The sequence below is a fragment of the Camelus ferus genome, chromosome 21 (genome assembly GCF_009834535.1).
Source record: "Camelus ferus isolate YT-003-E chromosome 21, BCGSAC_Cfer_1.0, whole genome shotgun sequence".
Classification (NCBI taxonomy): domain Eukaryota; kingdom Metazoa; phylum Chordata; class Mammalia; order Artiodactyla; family Camelidae; genus Camelus; species Camelus ferus.
Window position 1 is genome coordinate 18234346 of NC_045716.1, and position 27588 is coordinate 18261933.

The window sequence follows — 27588 nt, forward strand, 5'->3', positions numbered from 1 at the left end:
GTAGGCACAATTGATTAAATCATTGAGCATGGCTGAGAGAACTCTGTCTCCAGCCCCTCTTCCATCCCTGGAGATTGGGGATGGGTAGGTAGGGGGGTTGGGGGAGGGGATGGGGCTGAAATACCAACCCTCTAATCACATGATTGATTCCCCTGGCAACCAACCCACATCCTGAGGCTATCCAGGAACCTCCAGCCACCAGCCATCTCATTAGTATACAAAAAGACATATCATTTTGAAGATTCCAAGGGTTTTTGGAGCTGTGTGTAAAAGAAGTAGGAGAAAGATCAGTATGTATTTCTTATTATATCATAATATCACAGCTTCTCTCATTAGAATGTGAGCACCCTGAGAGCAGAGACCTCTGCTATGGCTCACTGCTATATTCTGTGTTCAGCACAGTGCCTGGCAACAACTGGGGCTCATTACGTCCTGCTGAATGAGTAAATGATGAAGGCAGGCATGAATGAGTGAATACTGGCCTGAAACAGTACAGACATCTTTTCTCCCCTACCAAGGTTTCTATATTTGAGAACCTGGGATTTACAGCTCACTAGCACCAAACCACACAGCTCTAGGGGCTGCAAGTATTGGACCTTGATGTGAAAGTTAAGTTCCCACTTTAACTGGCTGGTGGTTTCCTTTGCTTGCTGCTGGCTGAGCACCCAAGGTGAAGTCCCCTACTGCATCTGGCTTTGGGAAAGACCTTCAGTGTCCACCCTCCAGATCTACTGGTATCCCTAGGCCCAATTTCATCACTGGTGGAGGGAGGGAAGGTTTAGGGGGGAGAGTAACTCTAATTGTATTATCATCTGAACTGGCTCTGAAGAGAGAGGGGGTGGGGGAACGGATGTATCTGAAAGCTGACAGTTAATCATTCTCCCCCTCCCAGTCTTCACCCCCTCTGAAGCTCCTCCAACCTCAAGCCACCCTCTCTAACCTTTTCCTCTGATCACAGTAGAGGGGCTTCTTCACCTCCCCCTACTCCGTCCTCACTCGGGGAGGCACTTTCCACCCTCCTCCTCCGCACCCCTAACATGTAGGTCTCAGACTTTCCCTTGCCCCCAACAGTGGGCAACACCTCTTTTTTTCCTCACTGAATGTTTATTTAAGTTTCTTCCACTCCATTTTGTAATATGTGCTTTCGCATTAAAGAACATTTAGAAAGTGAATACAAGAAAACCAAAACACCTATTGCCCACTCCCCAAAACCCAGTATTAATATTTTGATGTTTTTTTCCTTCTGATGAAATAAATTCATATTTCATGACATGACAAAAATTTTTTTAAATGTGAAATTTTTCTTTGCCCATTTGGGCCTCCTCCTTCCCTTTTAGTGTGTATTGTGTATCTGCAATAACCAGATCTCCATAAGGGATAACATTTCTTCTTAATCTCATAAAGTGTCACAACTCCATAGGAGATAACCTTCCTTCTTAATCTTCTAAAAGTGTCACTATGACCCACGGCACACTACTTGCTTTGTACACATAAACCTGGTTTGTGTAAACTGTCAGCAATCCGTCAGTTGACCTATGCCTGTTTGTCTCAAAAACTTATATAACTGTGCTTCGACCTCTAAAACAGGCTGAACAGTCCTCAGAGCTTTCTGAAAGCCTGTCTTATGGGTTATAATCCTCAAGTGGGCTTGAATGAAATTTTCCATTGCTTTCTTAGATCAGCTGTTGATTAATTTTTTTCATCCACACTTCTAAAAAATTTTTTTGCAGTATTTTAAAAATGCAGTTATAGGCATGCAGTATATTAAAATTCACATTCTACTTTTTTCACTTGTAATGCTGTAGGGGAGGCAAAAGAACATTCCAAACTCTACCTTTGGTTCTGTGACTGAAACCCTCCCCTGTAATCAAAGATCAACAAGAGAAATACAAACATAAGTTTAATAACATGTTTACCTCACATATACATGGGAGAGGCCCAGGAAAATTGAGTAAAAATCCCCCAAACGGCCTAACACAACCTTAAATACCATCTTCATCTAAAGACACAAGAAAGATGGGTTTTGTTTGTTTGTTTGTTTGTTTTTCGTTTTTTTAATTTGCTTTTTTAAAAGATTGAAGTATAGTCAATTTATGATGTTTCAATTTCTTTGTTTTGTATATACGTATTTATTGAACTGTAGTCAGTTTACAATGTTGTGTCAATTTCTGTTGTACAGCACAATGCTTTAGTCATACATGAACATACATATATTCATTTTCATATTCTTTAAGAAAGATGTTTTAGTGGGGGAGTCAGTTATGGGAGGTAATCAGAAGAAGCACAAAAAGGTTAAGTGTTTATGTAGCTTAAGTCGCTGCCTTCTCCATTGTTAAGAGTTCCTTGTGATTTAGTCTTCCTTTTCTTTCTGGTACAGAGAAGGAGACACCCTTAGATGTGGAGATTTCCTTTATAAATATGAACGTCCCTTATAAAAGGGTAACTTCTGTTCAGTTTTTAGAGCCTCTCCTGTGTCTATTTCTTAAAAATAATCAGCTCAAAATAATCTTTATGCTCAAGAGGCATAATTTGGGGTAGCATATTTGGCTACACTTCCACATCATCACATTTTCTAGCTTTATCATCCATAATTCCTAATACCTGTATTCAGTTAACCTTTCCCTGTGATCAGACTCCTCGGTCCAGAACTTCACTCTCACACATGGCAAAATAATGCATGTTTCTGTATGTAAACTTCACAGTCCTTTTTCAAACAGGATGATTGTCAGTCCCATCTTGCTCAAGAAACATTGTTTTTAATTTCTTTTGACACTTGGCAGGAGGGGAGATGAATTCCCATCTTCCCCATCTCTTCCTGCCTCTCTTTGCTGGAAGCCAGTGTTGAAATAAATTTTTAGGTCAAAGGTGGAGCTACTTCTGCCCAGGGTGTCAGGTCAGCAAGTTGAAACTCAGGTAACTGATGTCTCTGCAAATGCTCTGCCTGATCGGAAATGCAGTGTACCCGGTCAGCCACTCCCCCAAACACCAAGCCAGCTCTGGGTCTTCTCACCCCAAACAAGGCTGACTATGTGGCTCCAGCCAATCAGATATTTTCTAATTTCCCCTTCCTTGTTCTTTATTCTTTACCTTATAAAAAGCTTCCTGTCTCCTGCCCATTTTGCAGTTCTTCAAATGGAGACTGTACACTTCATGAAATATTAAGATTTGTATCACCTAAACAGTTTTCTTTATTATTTCTCACCAGTGAAGGGGACCAAGTGTGCTACTCTGGCAGGTGGATTATTTTGAGCTCAAGGCAACCAAGACCCAACTGACTCAGGAAATGCTTTTTATCTCCCCCTAAACTGCCTAAAAGAATTTAGAAATGGGGCATGGGCGAGAAAGAGAGCTATTACTAGAGAACTTTTTCATCTGAGAGAGTTATCTGCATGGCAAGGCAAACATCTGGTAACTAAACATTTGCTCATCTTTCTGTGAATTGCCTTCGACCCATTTGAAGTCCCAGACCCACATCTCTTTCTTTAGCTTAGGATGGTATATAAGTCTACTTGCCTGATTGCTTTTGAGTCTCATATTCTTATGGATCTCCTGTATGTATAGTATAAAATTAAATTTTTCTCCTGTTACTCTGTCTTCTGTTGATCTAATCATTATACTGGCCAAAGAACCTAGAAGGGAAAAGGGAACATTTTTTCTCCTCTACACTAGACACCTTTCTTTTAAGGGCTGAGTCTCCATTTGCTTCTGTATCTTATCCTGAGTTGACTTTTGGGAAGCTGACCATTTGCAATGTACTGTCTTCATCCCTCAGCATCAGGTACCATATTTGAATCTCCTACTACAGGACAAGCACTCACACTTGTTTCATATAATCCTCACATTGCAAGCCCTATAAGGGTGTTAGAGATAAGAAAATAAAGGCTCATGGAACCCAAGTCTTTGGTGAGGGTCACTCTGCTAGTTAGGGCTTTCAACCCCAGGCCTGACTGTCTCCAGAGCTATGTTCTTTCCTACCTCTACAGCTGGAAAGAGGGGGATCCGCCCCTCTCAGGCTTTGGCTCCATCTTCCTCATCGTCTGCAGTGGATAATGCGTGGTGGAAGGAACACTGCTTTTGTGCTAGCTTTGGTTGCAAGTCTCCTACTTTCTCTTCGCCTCAGTGTCAACATCTGTAAACTGGACATATGTACCCCAGACTGGCTTGCCTCATAGTAGTCACATGAAGACCTATGGGGCAAGTTTACTTTACATGAAAGCCACAGGATTGTGGGGTGGGGATGTGTGGGGCGACAGGGGAGTCTTAGAAGACTCACCTGTTGTTGGGAGGCTCAGGCAGATGCAAAATGCTAGTGGAATCTCAATGACACATTTTCTCCAGTGGAGCCAGTCAAATACCTGAGCCCCCACCCAGAGAGGCTTTGATCTCAGTTTAGGAAATACTGTAAATTAGTGTTTTTTTGTTGTTGTTTTTTGTTTTTTTCCAGTTAGAATAATGGGGGACTCACACTCTTGCCTAAAGACCACCTGGTTTGAGGCTGAAGGAAAGAGAGCTGTGTAGCTCAGAGAACAAAGTACCAACATTTTGACTAAAGACAGAATCACTCTTAATAATTTTTCCTTTTTCCTTCATCTCCAGTCTGACTTGGCAAGGCACTTAATTTAAAATTTTGGTATTTTTTCCATCACGGTCATGGGGCTAAGAACAGGCCATCCCAAGGTGTGCCTGTCTGGTACATAGATTACTTTGAGCTTAAAATGTAACCAGGGTAAACATCAGATAGATTCACTAAACTTGTAACCTGCCTTTACTAATCAAGCTCGCTTTAGTTGTTTGTTTGTTTGTTTTTTTATGCCTTCCAAGAGTCATGTAGCCAAAACAGCGTGATGTTTGCCCAAGATGTTTTTTCAGGAACTTGGAGTCAGTTGTGTTTAGTTGGAGCTTGAGCCAGTTGAGACTGGTTATGACCATGACCCTCCAACTGGGCATACGTGAGTGTCTTTTTGGTGACCTTTTGATGTCAGAGGGTCCAAAACTCCACCCTGAGAACATCCTAACACAGCCATCTTCTGAATGAGTTTCATGAAGAAGCCTATAGCTTAGTTGTGCTTGTGCAGAACAATGATTATCTCACCTTTTCTTATTTCCAATCACCTTTCCCCATGCTCCCCACACCTCAGACCACCCTGCTTCCTTATCCCACAAACACCCTGAGCCCCTTGCCTTTGAGGTGGTTTGAGGTTTGTTCTCCCATCTCCTTGCTCAGCAATCTTGTTTTTCTTTTTTTTAAACTTTTTTAAAATTGAAGTACAGTCAGTTTACAATGTTGTGTCAATTTCTAGTGTGCAGCATAATAGTTCAGTCATACATACACATACATTCATTTTTATATTCTTTTTCATTACAGGTTACTACAAGATATTGTATATAGTTCCCTGTGCTATACAGATGAAATTTGTTGTTTATTCGGCAGTCTTGTGAATAAACCTTTTCTCTGCTTCAAACTTCAGCATCTCAGGAAGAATCTTTGGACTTCTTCCTTAATGCCTAAAAGATTTTAAGATAGAAGTCCTGTTAGGGAAGAAGCTATCACCAGAGATAACTATATAAAGTATTAGTGTTAGGCAGTTAGATAGAAACGAGCACTGGGTAAGGGGAGAGGAAAAGGGAGGGAACAATCCAGAAGATAATAGTACACCTGCTCTCAGGATAAGGGGCTTCAAAGAGTTTTGCTTTTTCTAAATGAGAGCCAGTAACAAAAAAGGCCTGTCAGAATGAACACTGCAGCTGCACAGTAGAGAGAAGGACCCAACTCAACATAACTCAATGCTCCTTATAATGTAATTAGCGTTGCGGTTTGGGCCCCCTCCCGTGGGCTTTTCTGTGTGCATCACGGGTAAGAGCACGCACAAAGGAGATGGGTGTGCCTAAGCACTCAAAGGACCTTAGCCATCAATCCGTTATGAGAATGCCCCTAAGCCAGGATGTAAGACAGGAGAAACCAAGGAGGAGCTGCCAATTTCCTCTCCTGGGTTGGCCCACCTTCAGTTCTTGAAGGTGGACTCTACTAACTTGTGCTCTACTAATGAAACTCTCTGTTTACACAATGCTTTCACTTTGAATGCTTTTCTCTCTGATAAGATGAAGAACCGAGGCCTTTTACCCCTCCTCAGGGTAACAGTAGTAGCGGTAGACAGGGAGGAATGTAGCAGAGCCTGTCTGATCAAAGTTCTCTCTGTGACCATTATCTTTGGATGGCCCAGCAAACATTTGTTTACCAAACATTAACTCTATTGATCTTCCTGTGAATTATCTTACTTGCCCTTAAAGCCTCAGACCCCTACGTCCTTTTTAGTCCAGTATATATATATATATGTATATATATATTTTTTTTCATTCACATTGTAGTATTTTCGTTCACATCACCACAGATGGAGATGGTGACAGAAGGGACCATTTCCAGGGGGTTTATTCAGTTTTCCTGGGTATCTCACACACATACAGGAGATACTGTTATTAAACTTCTGTTTGTTTTTCTTCTGTTAATCTTTTTATGACAAGGGTCTCAGCCAAGAAACTAGAAGGGTAGAGGGAAATTATTTTTTCTCCCCTACATCTGCACGGCTCCCCATAGAGGCCAGCTGGGCCCTCCTCCAAGTTCCTCAGAGCTAGGAGACTTCCTTCTACTTACACATCATGTTCCCTCTCAAATCAGTCTCAGGCTGTTCTCTTGGTCCCCTCCTGCTTAGTTTTGTTCTTGAAGGTGTGAACAAAAAATACTGCAAACCACATCAGTAAACAAAGAATGTGAAGCCATCAAGTCATCAGCCACTGCCCTGCCTCCCCCCAGTGAAGACAAGCCTGCAGCCCAGCCTCTGCAGCCACTCACAGTGGTGCACTCTGAGGGGACTCAGAATAAGAAAGGACAAGATACTGGCCCTAGATAACTAGGTGCTTGTCAAAGGAATGAATTCAATGAGCCCAAATGTTTGCTTCCTCCCATACCTAGAGAAGCACTAAATTCTTTAACTTGAGATGCCTGGTTTTCTTTAGATAACAAGTAATCTTTTATTGTTCCAACTACCTGCTCTTTGTTGTAAAGCTCCTCTATATCCTAGCTCCTCCCCTACCTCTTTGGAGCAGCCCCTCAGAGCCATCTGAGAGGCTGTCATCCCGGCTCGAGTCCTCCTGCCAAATAAAACATAACTCTCAACGTTTAGGCTGAGCGTTTGTTTCAGTCAATAAAGGCTTATTATCTCTTATATTGGCCATCTTATATATGAAGCCTTTTTTTTCCCCAGGTATTTCCTCTCTCCCTTTCTCTCTCTCTCTCTCTCTTTCTCTCTCTCTCCCTGTCTCAGCTTAAAACAGTACTTTTTATTTCTCACTATTCTGTGGACTGGCTAGGTGGTTCTCCTGCTTCATGTGGTGTTGGCTGAGGTGCTGAGAATGATGGAATGTCCGAGATGGCCTTGCTCTCGTGGCTCGCAGCTGGTGTGGCTGCTGGCTGTAAGCTCAGCGGGGCTGTCAGCCGGGGGGCCTGCTCATCTCCCACGTGGGCCTTACCACACAGAGCAGATACTTTCTCCTTTTCACACATTTTAGCACACATTTCTTCCCCTAATTTCTGATAATTCATATGCTGGGACCCACACAATGGAGACTGCCCCAGTGGCCTGGCCCACATCAAAAACCTAAACTTCATGGAGGAGGGAATATAGCTCAGGGGTAGAGTGAGTGCCTAGCATGCATGAGGTCCTGGGTTCAATCCCCAGTACCTCCATTAAAATAAATAAGTAAATAAGTAAACTGAATTACCTCCTCCAGCAAAAAATAAAACAAAACAAAAATACTAAACCTCAGTCAGTCTGCACTTATGGGAAATACCTGTCAAGGAAGCTAACATCCACCAGTCACAGTCCTCCAACTCAGCTTTAGCTAATTCACCTTACCCTAGAAAACAGAACCTGCCAGCTTGATAAGGAAATAGGAAATTCCCAACCTCCCAGCCAATCATGTCTTGCTTCTCTTTTTTGTGGGGGGAATAATTAGGTTTGTTTTTACTTATTTACTTTTTAACCCAGGACCTCACGCATGCTAAGCATGCGCTCTACCACTGAATTATATCCTCCCCCAGCCATGTCCTATTTCTGAGTTGCCTCTTTTTTTGGTGGGGAAGGTAATTAGGTTTATTTAGTTAGTTGTTTTAATGGGAGTACTGGGATTTGAACCCAGGACCTCATGCATGCTAAGCATGTACTCTAACCACTGAGCAATACCCTTCCCCCCTGAGTTGCCTCTTCTGAAACACTCTTGCCCCAAATCCCTCAGGAATAGTTCTTCACTGCCTGTGAGGCTCTGTGCTCCCCCAGTCTATGGATCATTTTCCCTTGAGTAAAGGAGATTCTTTGCACCCTCAGACCTGGAACCTCAGGTCCCTTCCCAACGTTAGCATTCAAGGTCTGTGTCCAAGAACACATGAAAAGCAACCCTCTCCCTCCATGTGCTTTTCATTTCATTAAAAGAGTGAGCTTTACAGGGGCAGAGGTCACGTCTGTCATTTGCTAGACTGACCTTGCGGGGGTTCCAAATAAATATTTGTTGAATGAATTAAACAACTTTAAAGGTTTGCAAGTGACCACCCCCTGACTCTGTCTCCTCTAATATATGGGAAACGTGTCTTCAGGTGCAGTTCCTCCATTGAGATTGTTATGGAAACGACAGGCCAGCCAAGAAACAAGCACCACTCGGAGGGTTGGAGTACTGAGATGTATTACGCCAGCGGGCTCAGAGGGGCTTCTGCTCCGAAGCTCTGAGCATCTCCAAGACATGCGCATGAGGTTTTATAGGGTAAAGTACAAGTTTGGGGTATTCGGCCAATAGGCATGGAACAGCTTTAGCAGCATCATTATCACAAAAGTGGAGGCGGGGAGGCAGCAAACCAACATTCCAAAGCCAGATATATCTCTTTGAAAACCCAGCTGGCTAGCAAAAAACATGAACAGCAAACCAACACTAATTAACTTAGATTTACGAGTTAGTCCAGCAGAACTCAGATCAGTATTCCGATACTTAGATTTGTGAGTTATCTTGTTAGCCCAGCCCAACTTTTCTTTCACATCCTTAGACTTGTGAGTTATCTTGTTAGTCCAGCCCAGCTTTTCCTTCACAAGATGAGCTCCTGTACAGCCCTAAGGCCTGGGCTTCTCCCTTGCAGCACAAAGTGTAAATGAAGCGAGAGCCAGGCACACTTCTACCTTTCCAGTCAGCCAAACCCAGTCTTCTACCTGGCTTCTCTGTCCTTGTGCACTTTGTCTCTCAAGTCCTGTGGATCCACACCTGACCCCCTGGGTGTCAGGACTCTGTGGTCAGGCCTGCTGCCACTTCCTATGGAAGCAGTTCATGGAAGACCAATTTCAGGAAGGCAAAGAGCACGTCTGACCCAAATCACTGTGAGCTCTGCACAGTGCCAGGCACATAGCTGATGAGTCAGTAAATAAATCCATTTCTGACTGCTGTCTTCTGCTTCTGGCAATGTCAGCCGCTCTGAAGTTCTTGCCCTCTTGGCAACCAGACCCTTGGATATTCCTCATCTCCAAGCCCTGGCGTGGGAGCTGTCATTCATATATATGAAATTGAGTTTGCATTTCAACAGAGCCGCTTCTAAGCTCCTGGCTTGGGGTTGGCTGATGGATTCACAACCACATTTCCAGGGAGGGATCCAGGGTTTGAGGCAGTGAGTAGAATTAGGAACTCAAATCTGAAGGAGCATAAAAGATAGCTTACTCTGGAAGGATGTCAGCCTTCTTCATTCTTCTTTGATGAATCTGGTCAAGTCAGTGACTTTTTCTGAGCATCCTTTTTGGGGCAAGACATGAGGGAGCACATGGCTGTTTAGATGGCATTCTCATAAGTAAATAGCTTCGGTGTATCTGGTGACTTTGGTAGTGAGTAAGGTTTCTCCATCTGTTAGGCGACATAAGGATGCGGAATGCTGGAGCAGGGCTCTGTATCCCCCAACTCAGGAGACCCCACCATCCCAGACATTCTTTATTGCAGAGGGTACCAACCCAAACCTCTTGCTGTGCTCGTTCCCTCTGTTTAATCACTTCAACTTTAGGAAAACCATTCCTTAAAGCTAACCTACATTTACCGTGTTGAATGCTTAATGAACTGAACTTTCCTCTCAATAATCTGCCCAAACCAACTAAGCAAACTGCTTTACCCATCCTAATTTTTCTGATCTGTTTGGGAGAGGAGACAGGAGGTATCCCTGCTTCTGCCAAGCATGATCTGTGAAGGAATAAGCTTTAAAATCTCAATATATAAGTAGTTTGACTGGGGAACAGTAGAAACCAGATGTAGCATAGCCAGACCATGGGAAAAAAGAGGAACACTCTCTTGCCTTTAGTTTACTGGTGGCCCCAGCCACCCCTCCCCTCCCGGGAACAGCCTAAGCCATGGCCTTTCTACCCACCCATGCCCTTAGTCAGGATCCTGCTGACTTTCCCTATCATTCCTACCTGGAACCTCTCACCTACTCTATTTGTTCCACATCACCCTTATTCAACTCCTAAAACACATCTCTTCTAGTCACCATATACTTGTGTAACCCTAAGCAAAGGGAATGGGACATCCTGGAGTACCTTTTAGTATCAGGGAATATGAGATCACTGGGGCCCAAGAAATTCTAAGCTAAGCTTGAACCAGGGAAAAGGATGGAACAACTAAAATGAAGTTCAGCTCTAAAGCTTCTTACCTTTGTGGATATTTGCACAGTGGAATAAATTGAATTTACTGGATTTTCCTCTGGAATAGTATTCTATTAAAAACAAACAAACAAACAAAAGAAGTAATTACCTACTCCATGGGTTACATAGACAAGGCCGAAAAGACACCCAGAATCCAGAAAAGGGAAAGCGGAGGTGGGAGGAGGTGGTAAGAGGGAGGAGGGGGTTCTGGAGCTGGAATGGATGGTAGGAAGTGCTGTTTTCACTGATGACTGTTATAATTATTGATGACTTTTTTCCAAGAAGCATTATTTTTAAGCTGTGCTGTTTATATTACTTAATAAATATATAAGATATACAAGCCCCATGAGTTATGAGCCTCCTAAGCTGATGAAAAGATAATTTGAAGTAATATTGCTAATGCTGCACATAAACTTTTCCATCAGTCAAAAGAGCTGGTGGAGCAAATCAGAAAGGATGACTAAAGGGACAAAACAGAATAAACCAACAGGGATGGCAATAACAAAAGCTCCTTCCAGGCTAGAGAAAAACATCCTGGGTTGGTGAAGTTTATTCCTGAACATTCAGGACAGTCCTGTGGTCTCTAGGGGATGGATCTTGAGCAAGGGAAGAGGATGGCGATAAAGTGACCAATTTCGACAGAAGTCAGGCTGAGTGGAACACAGAGTGGTCTCCCCTGTGAGGAAGGAAGGAGCTCCCAGGACACCAACTTCGAAGAGAAAGTGCAGTGTTTCCTCTTTGAAAAGTTGTGGATAAGTGTAGGAAGATGCATCGTGATCAGGAGACACTGAAGGCTGGGGTAAAATTAAGATTTTTGAGGCTTGAAAGTGTTTTTATTTCTTCATTAAACTGGCCAATGTGGAAAAGGTCACTGTGACTCCCAAGGGGCGAGTCTAGCCAGGGCGAGTCTAGCCTGGGCTGTGATTATTGTTCCCGGGCGAACTTTTGAAGTTGTCTACCTAGTTCATATCTCCAAATTGTCTCTTGTTATTTGGATTTCTTTAAACCTTATTCTTATGATTTTCTTTTCAAAGAGTTTTCTTTGAATTAACCTTGTTTGCATTCATTTCAGCCTGATGACCCCCACTTGGGAAGCCTTGATTGTGGGTCCAGAGGCACCATGGGTCCTCTGAGCCTGCTCCTGATCATTCCTTGAATTATCGCAGAGGAAAAGACATCTCTAAAGCCAGTCTTCTGACATCATAACTCAAACAGCACATCAAAGTCACACTTCTCTATCTGCTATCCTATGCAAAAGGAAATTAATCTGTTGAGTGGCCTTTGTGAACTGTGGAAGGGAAAGAAGTGATTACACAGATCACACTGTGAGCATTCCTGGCTGGGTCAGAACCAGGTGCTCTGGAGGCCACCAACTCCCGCACATGAAAGAATCTATAAAGACTTGGGGGCGGCACAGGGGCACTGGGTTTCAAGGGTTATACATTTTCATTTCCCATGTTGTTCAAATCCATGGAAGCATCTCAAGCTAAACAAAGAGGGCCTCAGAGAGGAGGATCAGGCTCCAGAAAAGATGGGAAAGAACTCACATTAAGATCAGGGATTGTGTCATACTCCAAGGTCTCTCCAGAAGGTGGGTAGTAGTTAAGAATTTCCAGACGAGGGTCTATTTCCCTTTTCTCTTCAATGAACTCTGAAACCAAGTTGGGAGAGAATCACACCTGGCCCCTCCTTCCACTCACCACCCCAACTGGCCCACCATCCCATGACTCACTTAACCGACTATCTTGATTTCCCTGTAACTAAAAGGTTTTGGGACATGGGACTTTCAGTGCTAAACCCAAGAAAAACCCCAGATGAACTGTTCACCCTCATCACTTCATTTCCTAATCTTTGAACCAAGGCAGTCAAAAGAGGACACAGGGGAGGTCAGAAGTACTTTTGTAGCGTTTCCAAGAGGGAGGGAATATCTCAAAGTTTGCATTTCATACCCACCCAAAAGTTTAGATTCCTTCCCAACACCCTGCATGGACAGTACCAGGGGGAACCTGAGAATACAAATCAGCAAGGTTTAGGTACAGAGAGCATGGAGTACAGCATGGAGAGAGGCAGAGAAAGGCTTCTCCAGGAGGAATCTGTCTAGACTGAGGTAGGGAGTAAAAAGGAGTCTCTGGAGTTGATCCAATGGAGAGAACTGGGGTTGGTTGGGGGCTGTGACAGGGATGGACAGATTGGAGGGTGCTGGTCTAGGGGACCTCAGAATTGGAAGCCATGGCCTTCTAGTTCAGGGAAACAGAGTCAACAGTCTGGGGCCTATGGCAGCAGGAGGACTACACCAGTAAGCCCCTCTGGGGGAAGGAGAAGGGAAGGCACTGGAAAGGGAACAGGGACCATGGCCTCAGGAGAGAAGTTAAGGGCTCAAGTATTCCCTTCACTCCAGAACTAAGCAGTCCTGTAGGACAGACACTATGGCTTCTTCACTTCTGTATTCTTAGTGCCTAGCACCAAGCATGGCACAAAGTCCAGTGTAGGCTTGTTGAATGAATGAGGGAGAAAATACATGAATGAAGATGAAGACAAAAATAGTACATGCTCTACCTTTTCTTTCTCTTCGTAAGATCAAAATAATCAGCATCAGTGCAAGGGAACAGAGCGGGATGAAAAACAACAGGAGGCTGAAGATCACGGAGGAAGCCAGGCCACCAGCAGCACCTTTAAAGAGAGAATGGGTGGAGGTACAGGGAAGGGAGGAGAGTCAGCCATGGAAAATGACCCAAGTTTTAGAGTAACTGTACCCTTCCTCCCAGTGTGGCGACTTGACAGGGGCTTCCAATTTTCACAAAGGTCTTGTTCCTATGGGGACTAGGAGCTGAAGAATATATAGGTCCTGAGACCAGAGGTTCCTGGAGAGGGAGGAGAGACAGTCACCTTCACAGAGCTTCCACGCAAAGATAGGGGTTGAAGAGTTGCTGCTGATTGGGTTCCTGGCCATGCAGATGAAGGTCATGTCCCTTTTCTCCCCCCTCCAGGATATGGGAAGGACGGAGCCACTGTGGGACTCATTGGTTGTCTGCCCCAGGGACTTCCAGCTGTAAGTTACATCTTCTCCTCCCTGTTCCATGGAGCATGTCAGATTGGTTATACAGGTGCCATTTGTACTGTTCTGCAGATCTATGGTGACTTTTGGCTTTGACAGTTGCTCTGTAAAAGAGAAACAGACAACAAAGTGTAGGAACTAGGCCATATCCCTCCCTTTATTGAATTATTCTTGTAAATCTTGGACCTGAATCTCCATGTGTGCTACAGAGTGGAGAGGAAGCAGCAGTTCAGAGCAGAATGATAATTCTTCTCTGAAAGACCTAGAAGAGAACTATCTAGGTCTGCTTGACCACAGTTATAAAACAGCAACAATAATAGTAATAGAAAGAATTACAATGCAACAAGAATAAGCCGCCATTTACTAAGCACAGGCATACGGCAAGCACTGTGTTAAATGCATTTTAGATGTTACCTGGGTTTATCTTTTTTGGAGGCTTCCTAGTCCCCTGTCCTCAGGCTTCCTTGAAGAGCCTCACTTTACTCTCCTGGAGAGAACAGTATTGGAGCAACACTTCTGGTCTCCCTCTCTACTGTGCTCACTCCTTTCTCTCAGAGGTTTAGCAATTGTTTCATTGTTGAAATGGTGAGAGTCTGCCATTTATCACCTACATTTCTCTATTTGTGAGTTTGGGCTGTCAAGATTGCTGTAAAAATGTGGTTTACCCTTTATTTCCCCTACCCTCAGCCACAGAATGCATGTCTTCCGTTCTTTTCAGCTATGTTTATATGGAAGACACTCTTGCATCAAGATAACATGGCCTGCCTCCTACAGGCAAACCTGCAGGCTCATCTCCTGGCATCCCTGATATCTCCTGGTGTCTGCAGCTCAGGGAGTGAGACACTATTGTAGCTGGGCAATTGTTTCATAAGTTCATTGTCTCTGCATAGGCTCCAAGGTCTAGACTTGGGGGATAGCATTTCTTTTATCTAGCTTTACCAGAAAAAATAAAGCTGATGACTTTATCTTCCTTCTGATTCTTGTGTCTGTTTCTCAATTAGTTAAAATCTGTAGGGGGAGAGGTGTGATTGATGTTTATACCTGATAATCTTTCTAAGATAAGTATCACTTTCCTCCCCATTGCATATATGGAAACTAAATTTCAAAGAGAATAAGTAACTTGGCTACGGTGGTGCAGCTAGTAAGTAGAGAAGTCAACATTTGACTTGTGTGATTTCACTTCCCATAACACCCATCTGCTGCACCACAGTCCCTCTCACAGAATCTCTGAGTAAGAGGGGCCTGAGGGATCAGTGACATCTACTTCTTCCGTGTAGGAGTTCCTTCTTCCACATTCTTGCCAAGTGTTTATGCAGCCTTTGTTTGAACAGCTCCAATATCAGGGAGGTCATCACTTTACGAAGGCAATCATCCACTTTTGCAACTGACTTTGCTTACCATAGACACGTAACTCATAGTCCTGGGTGAGGGGACTCTGGATGGATGAGCTGTGTATCTCTGCACGGTAGGCACCTGAGTCATTCTTCTTCAGTTTGCTGAGCTTCAGGGAGTAGTTTCCATTTGGGAAATCCACCCTTTCCTTGTTACGTTGTTGGGTGACTATGATAAGGGCATTTTCGTCTGCCATTTTTGGTGCAATGGTGATGAGAGTGGTTGTGTTGAAGATCCAGACAATGCTGTCAATCGAATCTACTGAGAAATTCAGAGGGAAAGTCACAGACCCTCCAAGGGCACCAACCAGCTTCTTCACGGCTCCAGAGGCTGCTGGCCCTGCAGACATGGAGAACCATAAAATCAACCTGAGTCCTTGCCACCTTATTCTGTGCCAAACATTTATTGTAAAGATTATGCCTGACACTTAAAGCAATCCTGAAATTTAGGAACTTTGATCTTTTTACACAGGGATCAGCAACTTACAACCCATGGGTCAAACCTAGCCTGCCACCTGTTTCTGAAAATGAAGTTTTGTTGGAACACAGCCATGTTTTCCTCTACATGTTGTTGATGGCTGCTATTCCACTACAAAAGTTGAGTTGAGTAGTTGTGACATAGATCACATTGCCTTCAAAGCCTAAAATATTTAGTATCTGGCTCTTGACAGTAAGAGTTTGTTAACTTATGATTTGAAGAAAAAACTGAGATTCAAAAAAACCTAAGTCACTTATCCAAGGGCACAAAGTAGGTGATGATTTGAGGATTTAACCCAATGTCATTCCAGCTCTGGAGCCTGGACTCTTTCTACTATGGCTTAATTTGAAGGTCACCTGGCATTTGTACCAGCTCCAGCCCTCTCCCTAACTCCCCTCCCTCAGTTCTCTCAAGGGCTCAGGTGTCAACTCTGAAGTCCTGGGGCCTCATGGAATCCCAATTTCCCATTCATGTCCTTTGGTGACCTTCCCTCAAGAATGAGTTGCTCAACCAATGCCCCAGAGTGAGAGAATCTGACACTACCAAATGTTGACCTAGTCCCTTGATTACTGGTCTAGGATCTTGACTTGACAACTTTCTTTTGATAAATTTATCTCTAAAAGCACTGGTTTCTCTCCCTGTGTGAATGCCTTTAAGAGCTGAATCCAGTTTTCGAACATTTTTCCCCCTGTAATTTATCAGGCAGTGCATATATACTTTGGATCACTCAAGCCTTTATTGAATCATCTTGTTAAGTAAGCTGATTTTTCAAAAAGCTGCCCTCCCTGCTTCTCTAATACTAAGGCAGATGGCTTTTTGTCGCTCTTTGTTCATGCCATAGAGTGTCAAAATAGTCCCAGTAAATATTACCAACAAAATCAATCTTATTTTGAACTTATGATTGATCAATTAATGTATTCATCCTTTTACTACAGCGATAAGATGGAAAGGGTGAATATTTTGCAGTCAAATCAAGATTAGATATCACTTGCCCCCAAGTTAAGTGCAATTCTTGGATTTAGGTCACCTTTGAGTAATTTCATTTTCACATGAGGTTTTGGGGAGATGTTTAAGTCGAGGAGGTGAAAAACTACAAGGATGTGCCTTTAGAGTTTGTAGCATGTGTGCATGCATTTAAGCCGTGAGTAATTAATTGCTCTTCTCACACCTTTGCATATGTGGTGCTATCTTCTCAGGGTAAATTTCAAGAAGTGAGAATTGTTTGGAGATGTAAGACAATGTCTCCAAATTCATTGTTCCATGTTAGAATATTATTGGAGGATGACACTGTAAATTGCTGACATGAACCTAGATAGAGGATATTGTTCTATCTTAATTGTATCTTCAGGGTGAGGAGAAGGGTCATGAAAGAAGAAAGCATCTCCATGCCATCCCCTAAATGTGAACTCTGAGGATAGGGGGCTGGGCTGGTGAGTCCTAACCAATTTTGTTTTCTCTTCTCAGTTGACTGTGAAAAGGGATCCAGAAACAAGAGACTTCTCTCAGCTGCTAAGACTGAACTGAAGCTCCCCTTTCTCTGATGGCTTCTCCACCTGCTGTGCGTGGCCCTATAGAGTTTTAGCATGTCCAGGTAGGTCTTGCTTTTCTCATTCACTCATTCCTTCCTTTAACAAGAATTTGTTTAGTTCCATTGTTGTTCCAGGCACTGTTAAGGAGCTGAGGATATAACTGGGGAGCAAAAGAGTCATGATCCTTGCATTTATGGAGCTGGGAGTCATTCAGTAAGTAACAACAGGTGTTATGAAAGGGGAAGGGACAGATACTTAGGGAACACACAATGAGGAAACGTAACATGATCTGTGTGGTCAGAAGACTCTAGAGGATGGCTGGCTACTAGCACCTGTCTACAAGACTTGGGAGGATGGGGCCCCATGAGACTCATGTACCTCCCACGTGGATCAGTGTGGTGAGTGTTACAACTTGCCTCCTCTGCATCCATTTCACTCATTCCTCATTTTGTAGCAGCCAAGTGGGTAAGACTGACAGGCATCCAGCTCCAGTGGTAACCTTCCCAGTGGCATAGTAATCAGTTCGGGGGTATCACACCTCCCGGGTGGATTGTATCTGACAGAAGTCCAGGGTTTTGCTCCGAGGCCAGGATGACCGCATGATGATGTGAGGAATTATGAAGTCTTGGACTGCCACCCATTTACTACCGACCAGCAGCCAGGCCTCCTCCCTCGGCTGACCCCCAGTTTGCCTTCTACCTTATGCTTTTGTTTGTGTTAATCCTTCTCTTTGTCCACCTAGCTCGTGTTTAAAACCCGTAGTGCCTCGTTCAAAGCCCTTCCCCGAGGAGGTCTTCAGCTCTTTCTCACACCTGCCCCCTAGAATTCCACCACGACTGTCACTTCATTTTCCCCTTTAAATTCCCCAGAAGGAGATACTTTCCTGGGTGGTGATTAGACTTTTACCGTTTTGCTGCGAGCTATTGGATGACAGATCTACTGGCATTAGATTCCAGATCGCCTGGTGATCGGGTCTGGGGTCTCACCCAGGAAAAGGAGTAGATGGCCTCCTCTTCCAGGGAGCATGGAGCTGTGTAAGAAAGTTAGAGCTCTGGCCTAACTGGGGGTCAAGAGACCTGGGTTCTCTTCTCATTCCACTGTAATAATAACTCCAGCAACAAACACTTGGTATCACTCTGTAGTTCATAAACTAGTTTCATGGGCATTACCTTTCTTAATCTTCAAAGCAACTCTAGGTGATAGAGGTTAAGCTCCACTTTATAGATGAGGAGATTGGGGCTCCAAGATGCGAGTGACTTTCCTAAGGCCCCAAACTGGGAAGTGGCAGGAGTGAAATGAGAAGCTGGTTGGTTCCTCAGACTCCTCTAGAAGTGTTCTTTCCACTACACCTCCCATGACCACTTTGAGTTTCAGTGTTCTCACCTCTCATAAGAGGAAAACAACAACCCTTATTTGCTAGGATTTTGGGAAGGATGGAGGGTTCATACAGATTTGAAAACATTTTGAGAAGTACAGAGAAGTCTGAACCATGGGAGGGAAGGACAAGCAGTAGAGTTATAAGAGGCCTTGAGAAAGCTTCCCAGTTTCTGGTCTCATTTCTTCAAGGATGGCTAAAAGTGAGATTTCCCAAAACCTCTTTGGATGGCTTTTCAGCAAGGTAAGATTTAGAGAAGATGATCTGGGCCCTAATGCCTATATACCAGTCACTGGCTAATTCACAGCAAAAGAGTATGTCCCATCACCCAATCACCATGTTGGGGGAGATCTCCTACAGTGAGCATTCCCACCAACCTACCTTTGGAGGTGGCGGGATCTGGCACAGGACACGCTTTGCCTTATGCTCTGGCCAAGGCTCAGATATTTTTGACATCAGGAGAGTCAGCCCTAAGGTGCTCTTCATAACAGGAAGGAGCAACAGCTCCTCCCCTTTGCCACCTGCCTTTCCTTTGGGCTGTCACCTTCTCCCCCCAAGGCTTAAGAGTTAAGTGGAAGAAGAGAGCCACATTAGGAGGAAGAGACATCATCAGTATAGCCAGAACCAAGTGATGGTGACCTGGGAGGCAGACTTCAGCATAAGGGAGAGTGTGAAGCTCACCTCCTGCTTGCCAGCCCAGTCCCTGAGCTCCTCTCCCAGTACTCAGTGCCTCCATCAGAATGCACCAGTGTGTCATGCTTGGTACTCTCATCATGGAGACCAAGGACCAGAACATCTCTAAGCTGGGAGTAATTTTAGGGACTACTCAGTTCAACCCCATTTTACAGATGAGGAGACGGATGCTCAGAGGGTTATAGTGATGTGTCCCAAATCAGTGGAAGATCAAGATTAAGAATGAGGGCTCCAAAGGCAGGATTTCCCAAGCTGTATACCCTGCTAAACTTGAGGTCTGTGGCAGTGCCTCAGTCTATTTCTGGGGAGTGTAGAGGGAAGTCTATGGGGTGGGGGAAGGAGTGGAGGCTATTGAACAACCTCCTCCATCAAGGAGGCTTTAATTCTGTGTATTAGAGTCATTTACGTCTTTGTTTCTGTGTAAGATTTCTTTTTATAAAAGGAAACCACTGCTTAAAAAAGAATGATTTTGGAAACGAATACTCTTTACCTAGCTTCCTCTTAACCAATGTACCTGGAAAGAGCAATGAAAATCAGTGCCATGTAAGATGTACATGGAACAGAGGCTGACAAACATCCCAATTCACCATATGCTTTTGCCAGCTCTCCAACTGTAACCTGCAACATTCACATTCAAGTTTTTATCACTCTGCCTCTCACTCATCTTCCACTCCTTCCTTCTTGTCTCTTCTGGTCCTTTTCAACTCATTTCCAATACCTTCTCACACACTTTTTCTGTTTTCCTTTTATTAATTGTCTCCTCAACACGATTGCATCATATCATCATCATCATCATAAATTGTGCCCATTTTCCAGATGAGATTACTGAGGCTACAAGAGCTGCTCCTTGGCCCCTCTGAACTTGTCCAGGGTGGTTCCTGGTTGGTGCATCCACATCCTGAAAATGGAGTGACCTGCTCTTCTTTCCAGCGCCTACCTTGGCCTCATGTATCAAGAGGAAAGGAATTCCTGGAGAAGATTCAGCTCAAATACACACTTACTGAGCACTTTTCCTGATGGTACAATGTCAGGCAGTTTGTTTGGTGTCATGAAATGAGCACTAGCTTTGGAAATTCAATCTCTGCTCTACATCTTAATAGCTGTATAATCTTGCCTAAGACACTTGACCTCTTGGAGGCTAAGTTTCAAGGATAATAATATCTATTTTACAGGCTTGTGAGGCAATTGTATGAAAAATGCCTTGGATGTAATAGGAGCTTAATACATGTTTATTATTATTATATTGTTTTGCATTTGCTATCTCATTTAAAACATGACAATAATTCTGCAGCTTAGATTTCATTTACATACTTGTACAGACCGAGGTTCACAGGTTGAGAAACTGACCCACAGTAATAGAGCTACTAAGTCAAACCCAAGGAATCCTTGTCCAGGGCCAGCACTTCTTCCACTGTCCTGCCCACTGGAGGTTCTAGGACAATCTTAGACTCTTTTCAACTATGGAAGGTATACACACATGCTGTCACAGACTCTTGGAGCAGGGCACACACTTGTCAGGTTTCAAGTGGGCACCTGGGTTTTGAAAAGTCCTGCCGGCTACCCCCCTACACCACCTACCCCAAGTTCTGATCACCATTTCCGTTCAGAGAGTAATTTTTAAAGTGAAGGTCTGTTTTAGAGCCATTTGCTTAGAACCAGGTGCTTGCTAAAAATGCACACTTCTAAAAAACTCAAGGGTTAGACTCTGCTGATACTGAAACCTTCATGAGGCCAGAGGGCAGGAAGGAAAGAATTGGGAGCCCTGGCTCACAATGTGGGCTTGGGGAGGTCTCTTCAGGCAAGTCGGGGGCACACATAAATGAATCAGCTACACCAAGTCATCAGAGGGAGACCTCGTGGTGGTACCCTCATGAGTTTGACGATCAGAGAGATATTCCTAACTCATGGGGCTTCTGGTTCTTTCTGAGAGCCCTGAGGACAGTAAAACCTTCAAAGACTAGAATACCTATGACAGGTACAGAAAAGTCCTCAGTCCTTCGTGGCATTAAACACAAAGTACCTACAATGTGAACTAGCTTTCTAAGTAGAGACTTATTGGATGGCTTGGGTTAAGAGAGCAAATTTCAAATGTTTTCTGCCATCTATATGATTGTTAATGCAAATCATTTAAAAATATTTCTCTAAATATATTTAAAATGTATTTATAAATATATTTCTATAAATATACAACATAAAATATATTTATAAATGTTATATATAAATAAAAATATTTTAAATATATATTTATAAGTAAATAAATATACACCTGTACCATCTCAATTTGCTTTTAAAGTTACTCTCAAAATGAGGGGGGGTTGAGGTCCAGGGAAGATGTCATTCTTTAATTTATGGCAGAATTCAGTTCAGAACACAGGTGTTCCTAATAATACCCAATGCCACTTCTTTCAGCCCTTCCTTCCCTGGGACATTCAGAAAGATAGTCAATCCCCAAAGTTGCTCCTTCTTCTCTCCCTCCAGTTTCTTCCTGCACTCTGATTCAGAGATCACAGAACATAAAAAACAATATTAGATGAGGGGGCAGATCCTCCTGAGTCGAGCCAGAGGCACAGAGCAGACCCAGGAGCTTGGAGGGATGGGGTAGGCAGTCAGGAGAACACAGGGTGTGGCTGGGCTTACCTGTGAGCTGGCAGAGAAGGAAGATTACGACGAAACCTGCCGGGAAACCAAGCATATTTCTCTCTGGATGTCAGTTAGAAAATAAACCCACTTCCCTCTTGTGGTGCTCAAAGCTCTTCGCCTGCTGGATATTTAAAGATAGGAGGGGAGGAGTTATGAACTTGACAGATAAGAATGAGTCAGCTCAGTTCTCTATGCTCACTCTTACATGTAGTATATATTCAATAGGTGAAGGAAAAAATGAATCAGATAATAAAGATGTAGAACTTTCATTCTACAAACGAGGAATCACAGTCTCAGAGAGGCTAGGAATTAATCAAGGCCACGTGAGCAAATTTTTTCTGGTATACCAGATGACATTTCAGAGATTCAGAACAGGAAACATGGAAGGAAGTAGATGATTATATGGGGAATGAAAGAGTGGCACTGGGGATAATGATACTATCTATTGAGGTTTGCTAAGTACCGGGAGTAACCTGCATTCTTTTATTTAGTCCTCAAAACAACCCTGCGAGTGAGGTACTGTCATATTTCCTATTTTACAGATGAGAAAACGAAGGCTTAGAGTATCTGACAGGAAAATTAAGACATTCTTTTAATCAAAGGAAACCATTATAAGAGTAAAAAGGCAAGCCACCTAGTGGGAGAAGATATTTGTAATACATTTATTCCACAAGAGCTTTGTATCTTTAATATGTGGTTGTCCAATTGTTTCAGCACCATTTGACTTGGTGTAGCTGATTCATTATTGCTTTTACACCTTTGTCAAAAATCAGTTGATCATACTTGTGTGGATATATCCTGGGGTTATTCTGGATTATTCTGTTGCACTGATTTATATAACATAATTATTGATACAGCTTAAGCCTGCTATTTTATTGTTTGTTTGCTTCTTGTTTCTTCTGTTTTTCTTTTTCTTTTTCTTTTTGTTGTTGTTCTTCTGTTTTACTTTCCTAGCCAATCTGTAGGTTACTTGAATATTTTCTATAGTTTCATTTTGATTAGTCTGCAGCGTATCTTGAGTGTATCTTTTTGAATAGATTTTTAAATGGCTGCTCAAGGCATTACACTATACATACATAACTTACGGGTTACTGATGTTCGCATTTTACCAATTCAACTAAAGTGTAAAAACATTACCTGCACTAGATTCCTTTACCATCCCTCCTTAATAACTTGTCTTAAATATATCTTCTCCACACACTGAGAATCGTATTAGGTAATGTTATAATTTTTGCTTTAATTGTCAAACATAAGTTAGAAAACTCAAGAGTTTTCTAGTCTATTATATTTACCCATATTTTGACTCGTTCCATTGTTCTTTCTATATTCCTGATGTTCCAAGTTTTCTTCTTTTATTATTTCTTTCTTTTTCAAGATACTCCTTTTAACCATTCTTTTAAGATAGGTCTGCTGGTGACAAATGTTGTTAGTTTTCCTTCACCTGAGATTGTCTTGATTTTTTTTTTAACTTTTTTTTTTTATTGAGTTATAGTCATTTTACAATGTTGTGTCAAATTCCAGTGTAGAGCACATTTTTTCAGTTGTATGTGAACATACTTGTCACATTTTTTTTTTTTGCTGTGAGCTACCACAAGATCCTGTATATATTTCCCTGTGCTATACAGTATAATCTTGTTTATCTATTCTGCATATGCCCGTCAGTATCTACAAATTTTGAAATCCCAGTCTGTCCCTTCCCACCCCCCACCCCCTTGGCAACCACAAGTTTGTATTTTTGGATTCCACATATGAGTAATCTCATATGGTATTTTCCTTTCTCTTTCTGGTTTACTTCACTTAGAATGAGATTCTCCAGGGACATCCATGTTGCTGCAAATGGTATTATGTTGTCAGTTTTTATGGCTGAATAGTATTCCATTGTATAAATATACCACAGCTTCTTTATCCAGTCATCTGTTGATGGACATTTATGCTGTTTCCATGTCTTTGCTATTGTAAATACTGCTGCTATGAACATTGGGGTGCAGATGTCTTTTTGAAGTAGGGTTCCTTTTGGATATATACCCAGGAGCGGGAAGAGGGTGTCTTGATTTCACTTTAATTTCCTTGTTTTATATCCTAGATTGATAGTTCTTTTTTTTTTTTTAGCACTTGAAAAATGTTATGCCACTCCTCTTGCCTTCATTGACTTCTGGTGAGAAATCAGCAGTCATTTAAATTGTTTTCCTCTATAGTCAATGTGTTGTTTCTCTCTGTTATGAAACATTTTTTTCTTTGTTGTTAGTTTTCAGCTGGTTGATTATAATGTGTCCTGGAATGTATTTCCTTGAGTTTCTCATGTTTGGGATTCATTCAGTTTCTTGAATCTGTAGGTTTGTGCTTTTGTCAAGTTTGGAGAAATTTCAATATTTCTTTGAATAGTTTTCTTTTTTTTTTAGCCCCTCATTCCTCTTTTTCCCCTCCTCATTCTGGGACCGTGATTACATGAATATTACCTCTTTTCTGATTTCCACATAGAACTTTGAGTTTCTGTTAATTTTTCTCAGTCTATTTTCTCTCTGTTGTTCAGATTGGGCATTTTCTCTTGTCTATCTTCAACTACACTGATTCTTTCCTTTATAATCTCCATTTTGCTATTAGGCCCATCAAGTGAGATTTAAATTTCAGTTATTACATTATTCAGTTCTAAAGTTTCCCTTTGTTTCTTCTTTATATCTTCTATTATTTTGCTAAGACTTTCTAGTGGGTTTTTTTGTTCCTTTGTTTGTTTCCACGGTGGTGATAATTACTTGTTGAAGCGTTTTTACAATGGCTGCTTTAAAATCCTTCTAAGATAATTCCAACATCTGTCATCTTGGTTTTGCTGCCTATTGATTGCCTTTTTTCCATTCAAGTGATATTTTCCTGGTTTTTGGTATAATGAATGATTTTTGACATTGTGGTGGTGGAGTGGATGACCTTATTACCACTGAGTGGTTGTGAAAATCCAAATTCTCCCTTGACCTTCCTTAATAACATTCCAAGCAAGAAGAGGGAGTAGTGTCTCATAATTTCAGGGTGAGAATGGAAGTTCAGTCTTCCCCACCCAGATGGATTCCTCCTATTGCTAAGGGAGAGTGGAGGTCTAGACTTTCCACTTGGCCTTTGCTAATGAGGTGGGGTTCCATATTTTTCCAATCGCATTTGGCTGGAATAAGATGATTATTGTCTAAGGCTTCTGTCTTGCTAGGCCATTCTCTTTTCCAGTCTTTTGCCAAGAAAGAGCAGACTTTTCCTGGGATTGGCATTTCTGGGTTACAGACTTGTTTAACGTACAGACCAGGATATATAGATGACAAAAAGGAAACCTAGAGAACTAATTTCTATGTCATTCCTTGGATCTTGAGGTCCCTAGCCAGTGTTTCTTCTCTCCACTTTAAAATTTTCTTGTGTTTGTGTTTTCTGTATAATGTTCAGGGTCTTTATCTGTACTTAATGGGAAAAACAGAGAGAAATGTGATGCTTCATCTTCTTCAGAAGGAGAAGTCTGATCATGTGTTTTTATATCCTTTCTCTCTTCTGACATCATTGAAATAATGGTGGAATTTTAAAAAAAGGACTCCTTGTCAATTGGCAAAATGAATCCAACATGGATACTTCTCTTATCTAACTTGAAAAACACAGTAATGATAGATGAAACATTTTCAAATGTATTAAATTATATAGCCTTGCTCAAAACTAAGATAATTGCTGAAAATAAGAAATGGTGTAGAAATCCATTACACATGAGGAGATAGGAACATGTAAAAAGGACTTTGATACCAAAATCATGCAAAGACAGGAAAATAAAATTACAAACCAGTATCACTTCTGAACATAGTTGCAAAGATCCTAAATGAAACATTAACACATCAAATCCATCAGTATATTAAAAATACATCATGACCAAATATCAGTTGTCCTAGGAATGTGAGAATAGGCCAATGTTATAAAAACTTATCAGTGAAATCCATTACATTGACTAAAGACAAAATAACATGATTATCTCAGAAGATGTAATAAAAATTTGATAAAATTCAGTACTCATGATTGCAAAAATGTGTAGGAAACTAAAGCAAACATCATACTTATATGCTAGACCTTTAGGAGCAATACTATTAAAGTCAAGACTAAGACAAGAATTTCTCCAGTCACTGCTACTGTTCATTAATTAACTGGTGTCTTGCCCAAAGCAATGAGAAAAGAAAAATAAATAAGATGTATGTGGATTAGAAAAGGAGAGACAAATTATCATTATTTTCAGATCACATCACTGCTAACATAGAACATCCAAATATATCTGCAGGCAAATTATGGAACTAATAAGAGAGTGAACAGGACTCCAGCAAACAACTGTAATTTTATTCAAGATACTGTTCTAACTTGGCTCACAGTTTGGCATTTGTTTACTTTTCTTGACCAAGTTCTATTAAGAGCCAGAGCAATATTTTCCCCAAGGTTACACAGTATTTTATTTGCAGAGCCAGGATAGGAATCCAGATATTGTGACTTCAAATCCAGCGATTTTTCCATTATGGTGTATTACTCATTTGTTAACCATCTTAGTACAAACGTGGCAATGGTAGAAATAGCAGTTTTGAAATGTTGTGATCTTGATTCTTGATATTCTTGGTAAACAGAATGAGGTTGTAGAGAAGGCATTTTGTAGAAACTCATCAAACGGTAGTTTTGAAGCATTCAAACAATTTCACTTTTGTGCTTTATGTCAAGGCTTTCCTTGTCTTAGAAATGACTATGCCAAGGTTTCTGGAAAGATATGAAGAGAAAATATTTTTGAGACAGGAAGGGGCCTGGATAGGGCAGAATGAGATCAGTAAAAAAAATCCTAGGGATGCCCCATTAATCTGGAGAGAAGAACTGAAAAAGAAAGTTTATGCTAAAACAGAAAATAATTGCCTTTGAAACATGGAACTTAGCATCAGAAACTTACTATTTGTTAATCATCTCCTCATATGTTTGTGGGACATTTTTACCCATGGGTAAAATCTCTCTTGGTTCTCTCCTACCCAAGTCTACTCTTTTTCCTTTGCTCAAAGTTGCAAATATCTCTCATCCATGAATATTGAAAAGTCTCCGGATTCAGTCCTTAGACTTACTCATTTCTTTATCTATTCTGATTCGTTAGCTGATCTCATTCAATCTCTTTATTTGAATACCCAATTTTATTTCCAACTCTGACTTTTTCCTGAATTCCAGTCTTGTATATTCAGTCACCTACTTAGCATCTCCAGTTGAATGTCTAACAGACATCTAAAACTTCATATGTGCCAAATCAAATTCTTGCTTCCCTACCCTCTTTTTCTTCCTCCACCTGTCTTCACCTCAGTAAACTGTTGCACAGTCCCTAAGTTTTTCATGCTAGAAAATTAAAATTATTCTTGGCTCCACTTTCTCATATCCTGTATTCATTTACCAGCAAATTCTATTAGCTCTACCTTAGAAAATGCCTCGAACCCAATCACTTCTTATCACCTTTACCAACCTTTGCTACCACTGTCTCTTGCCTGCACTATTACAATGGCTATCTAACTAATCTCCTTACTTCAACCTTGGCTTCCTGTAATCTATTCTTGATGGGCCAGTAGAGTAGCATTTATAATATGTAAATCAGATCTCATTATTACTCTGTTTGCCAGTTGTTTTCTGTATTACTTAGAATAATATGCAAAATCCTTTCCAGGGCTTCCAAGACCCTACATGATGGCTCTTGGCCACCAT

General features: G+C 41.8%; 1 protein-coding gene across 2 annotated transcripts; it reads right to left on the bottom strand.

Moving 5' to 3' along the window:
- Positions 1–2159: 2159 nt before the first annotated feature.
- SLAMF7 (SLAM family member 7) lies at positions 2160–21996 on the bottom strand. Of its 2 annotated transcripts, none has more exons than XM_032463905.1 (7): positions 21868–21996; positions 15163–15495; positions 13596–13868; positions 13266–13379; positions 12257–12360; positions 10718–10780; positions 2160–5505 (listed from the first exon to the last, which is right to left on the bottom strand). In XM_032463905.1, the coding sequence occupies exons 1-7, from the start codon at positions 21920–21922 to the stop codon at positions 5473–5475; spliced, it is 975 nt and encodes a 324-aa protein (XP_032319796.1). In that variant the 5' UTR covers positions 21923–21996; the 3' UTR covers positions 2160–5472. The 2 variants fall into 2 exon arrangements, with proteins under 2 accessions (XP_032319796.1, XP_006174052.1); XM_006173990.3 differs by lacking the exon at positions 2160–5505 and adding an exon at positions 9007–9924.
- Between the last annotated feature and the right edge of the window lie 5592 nt (positions 21997–27588).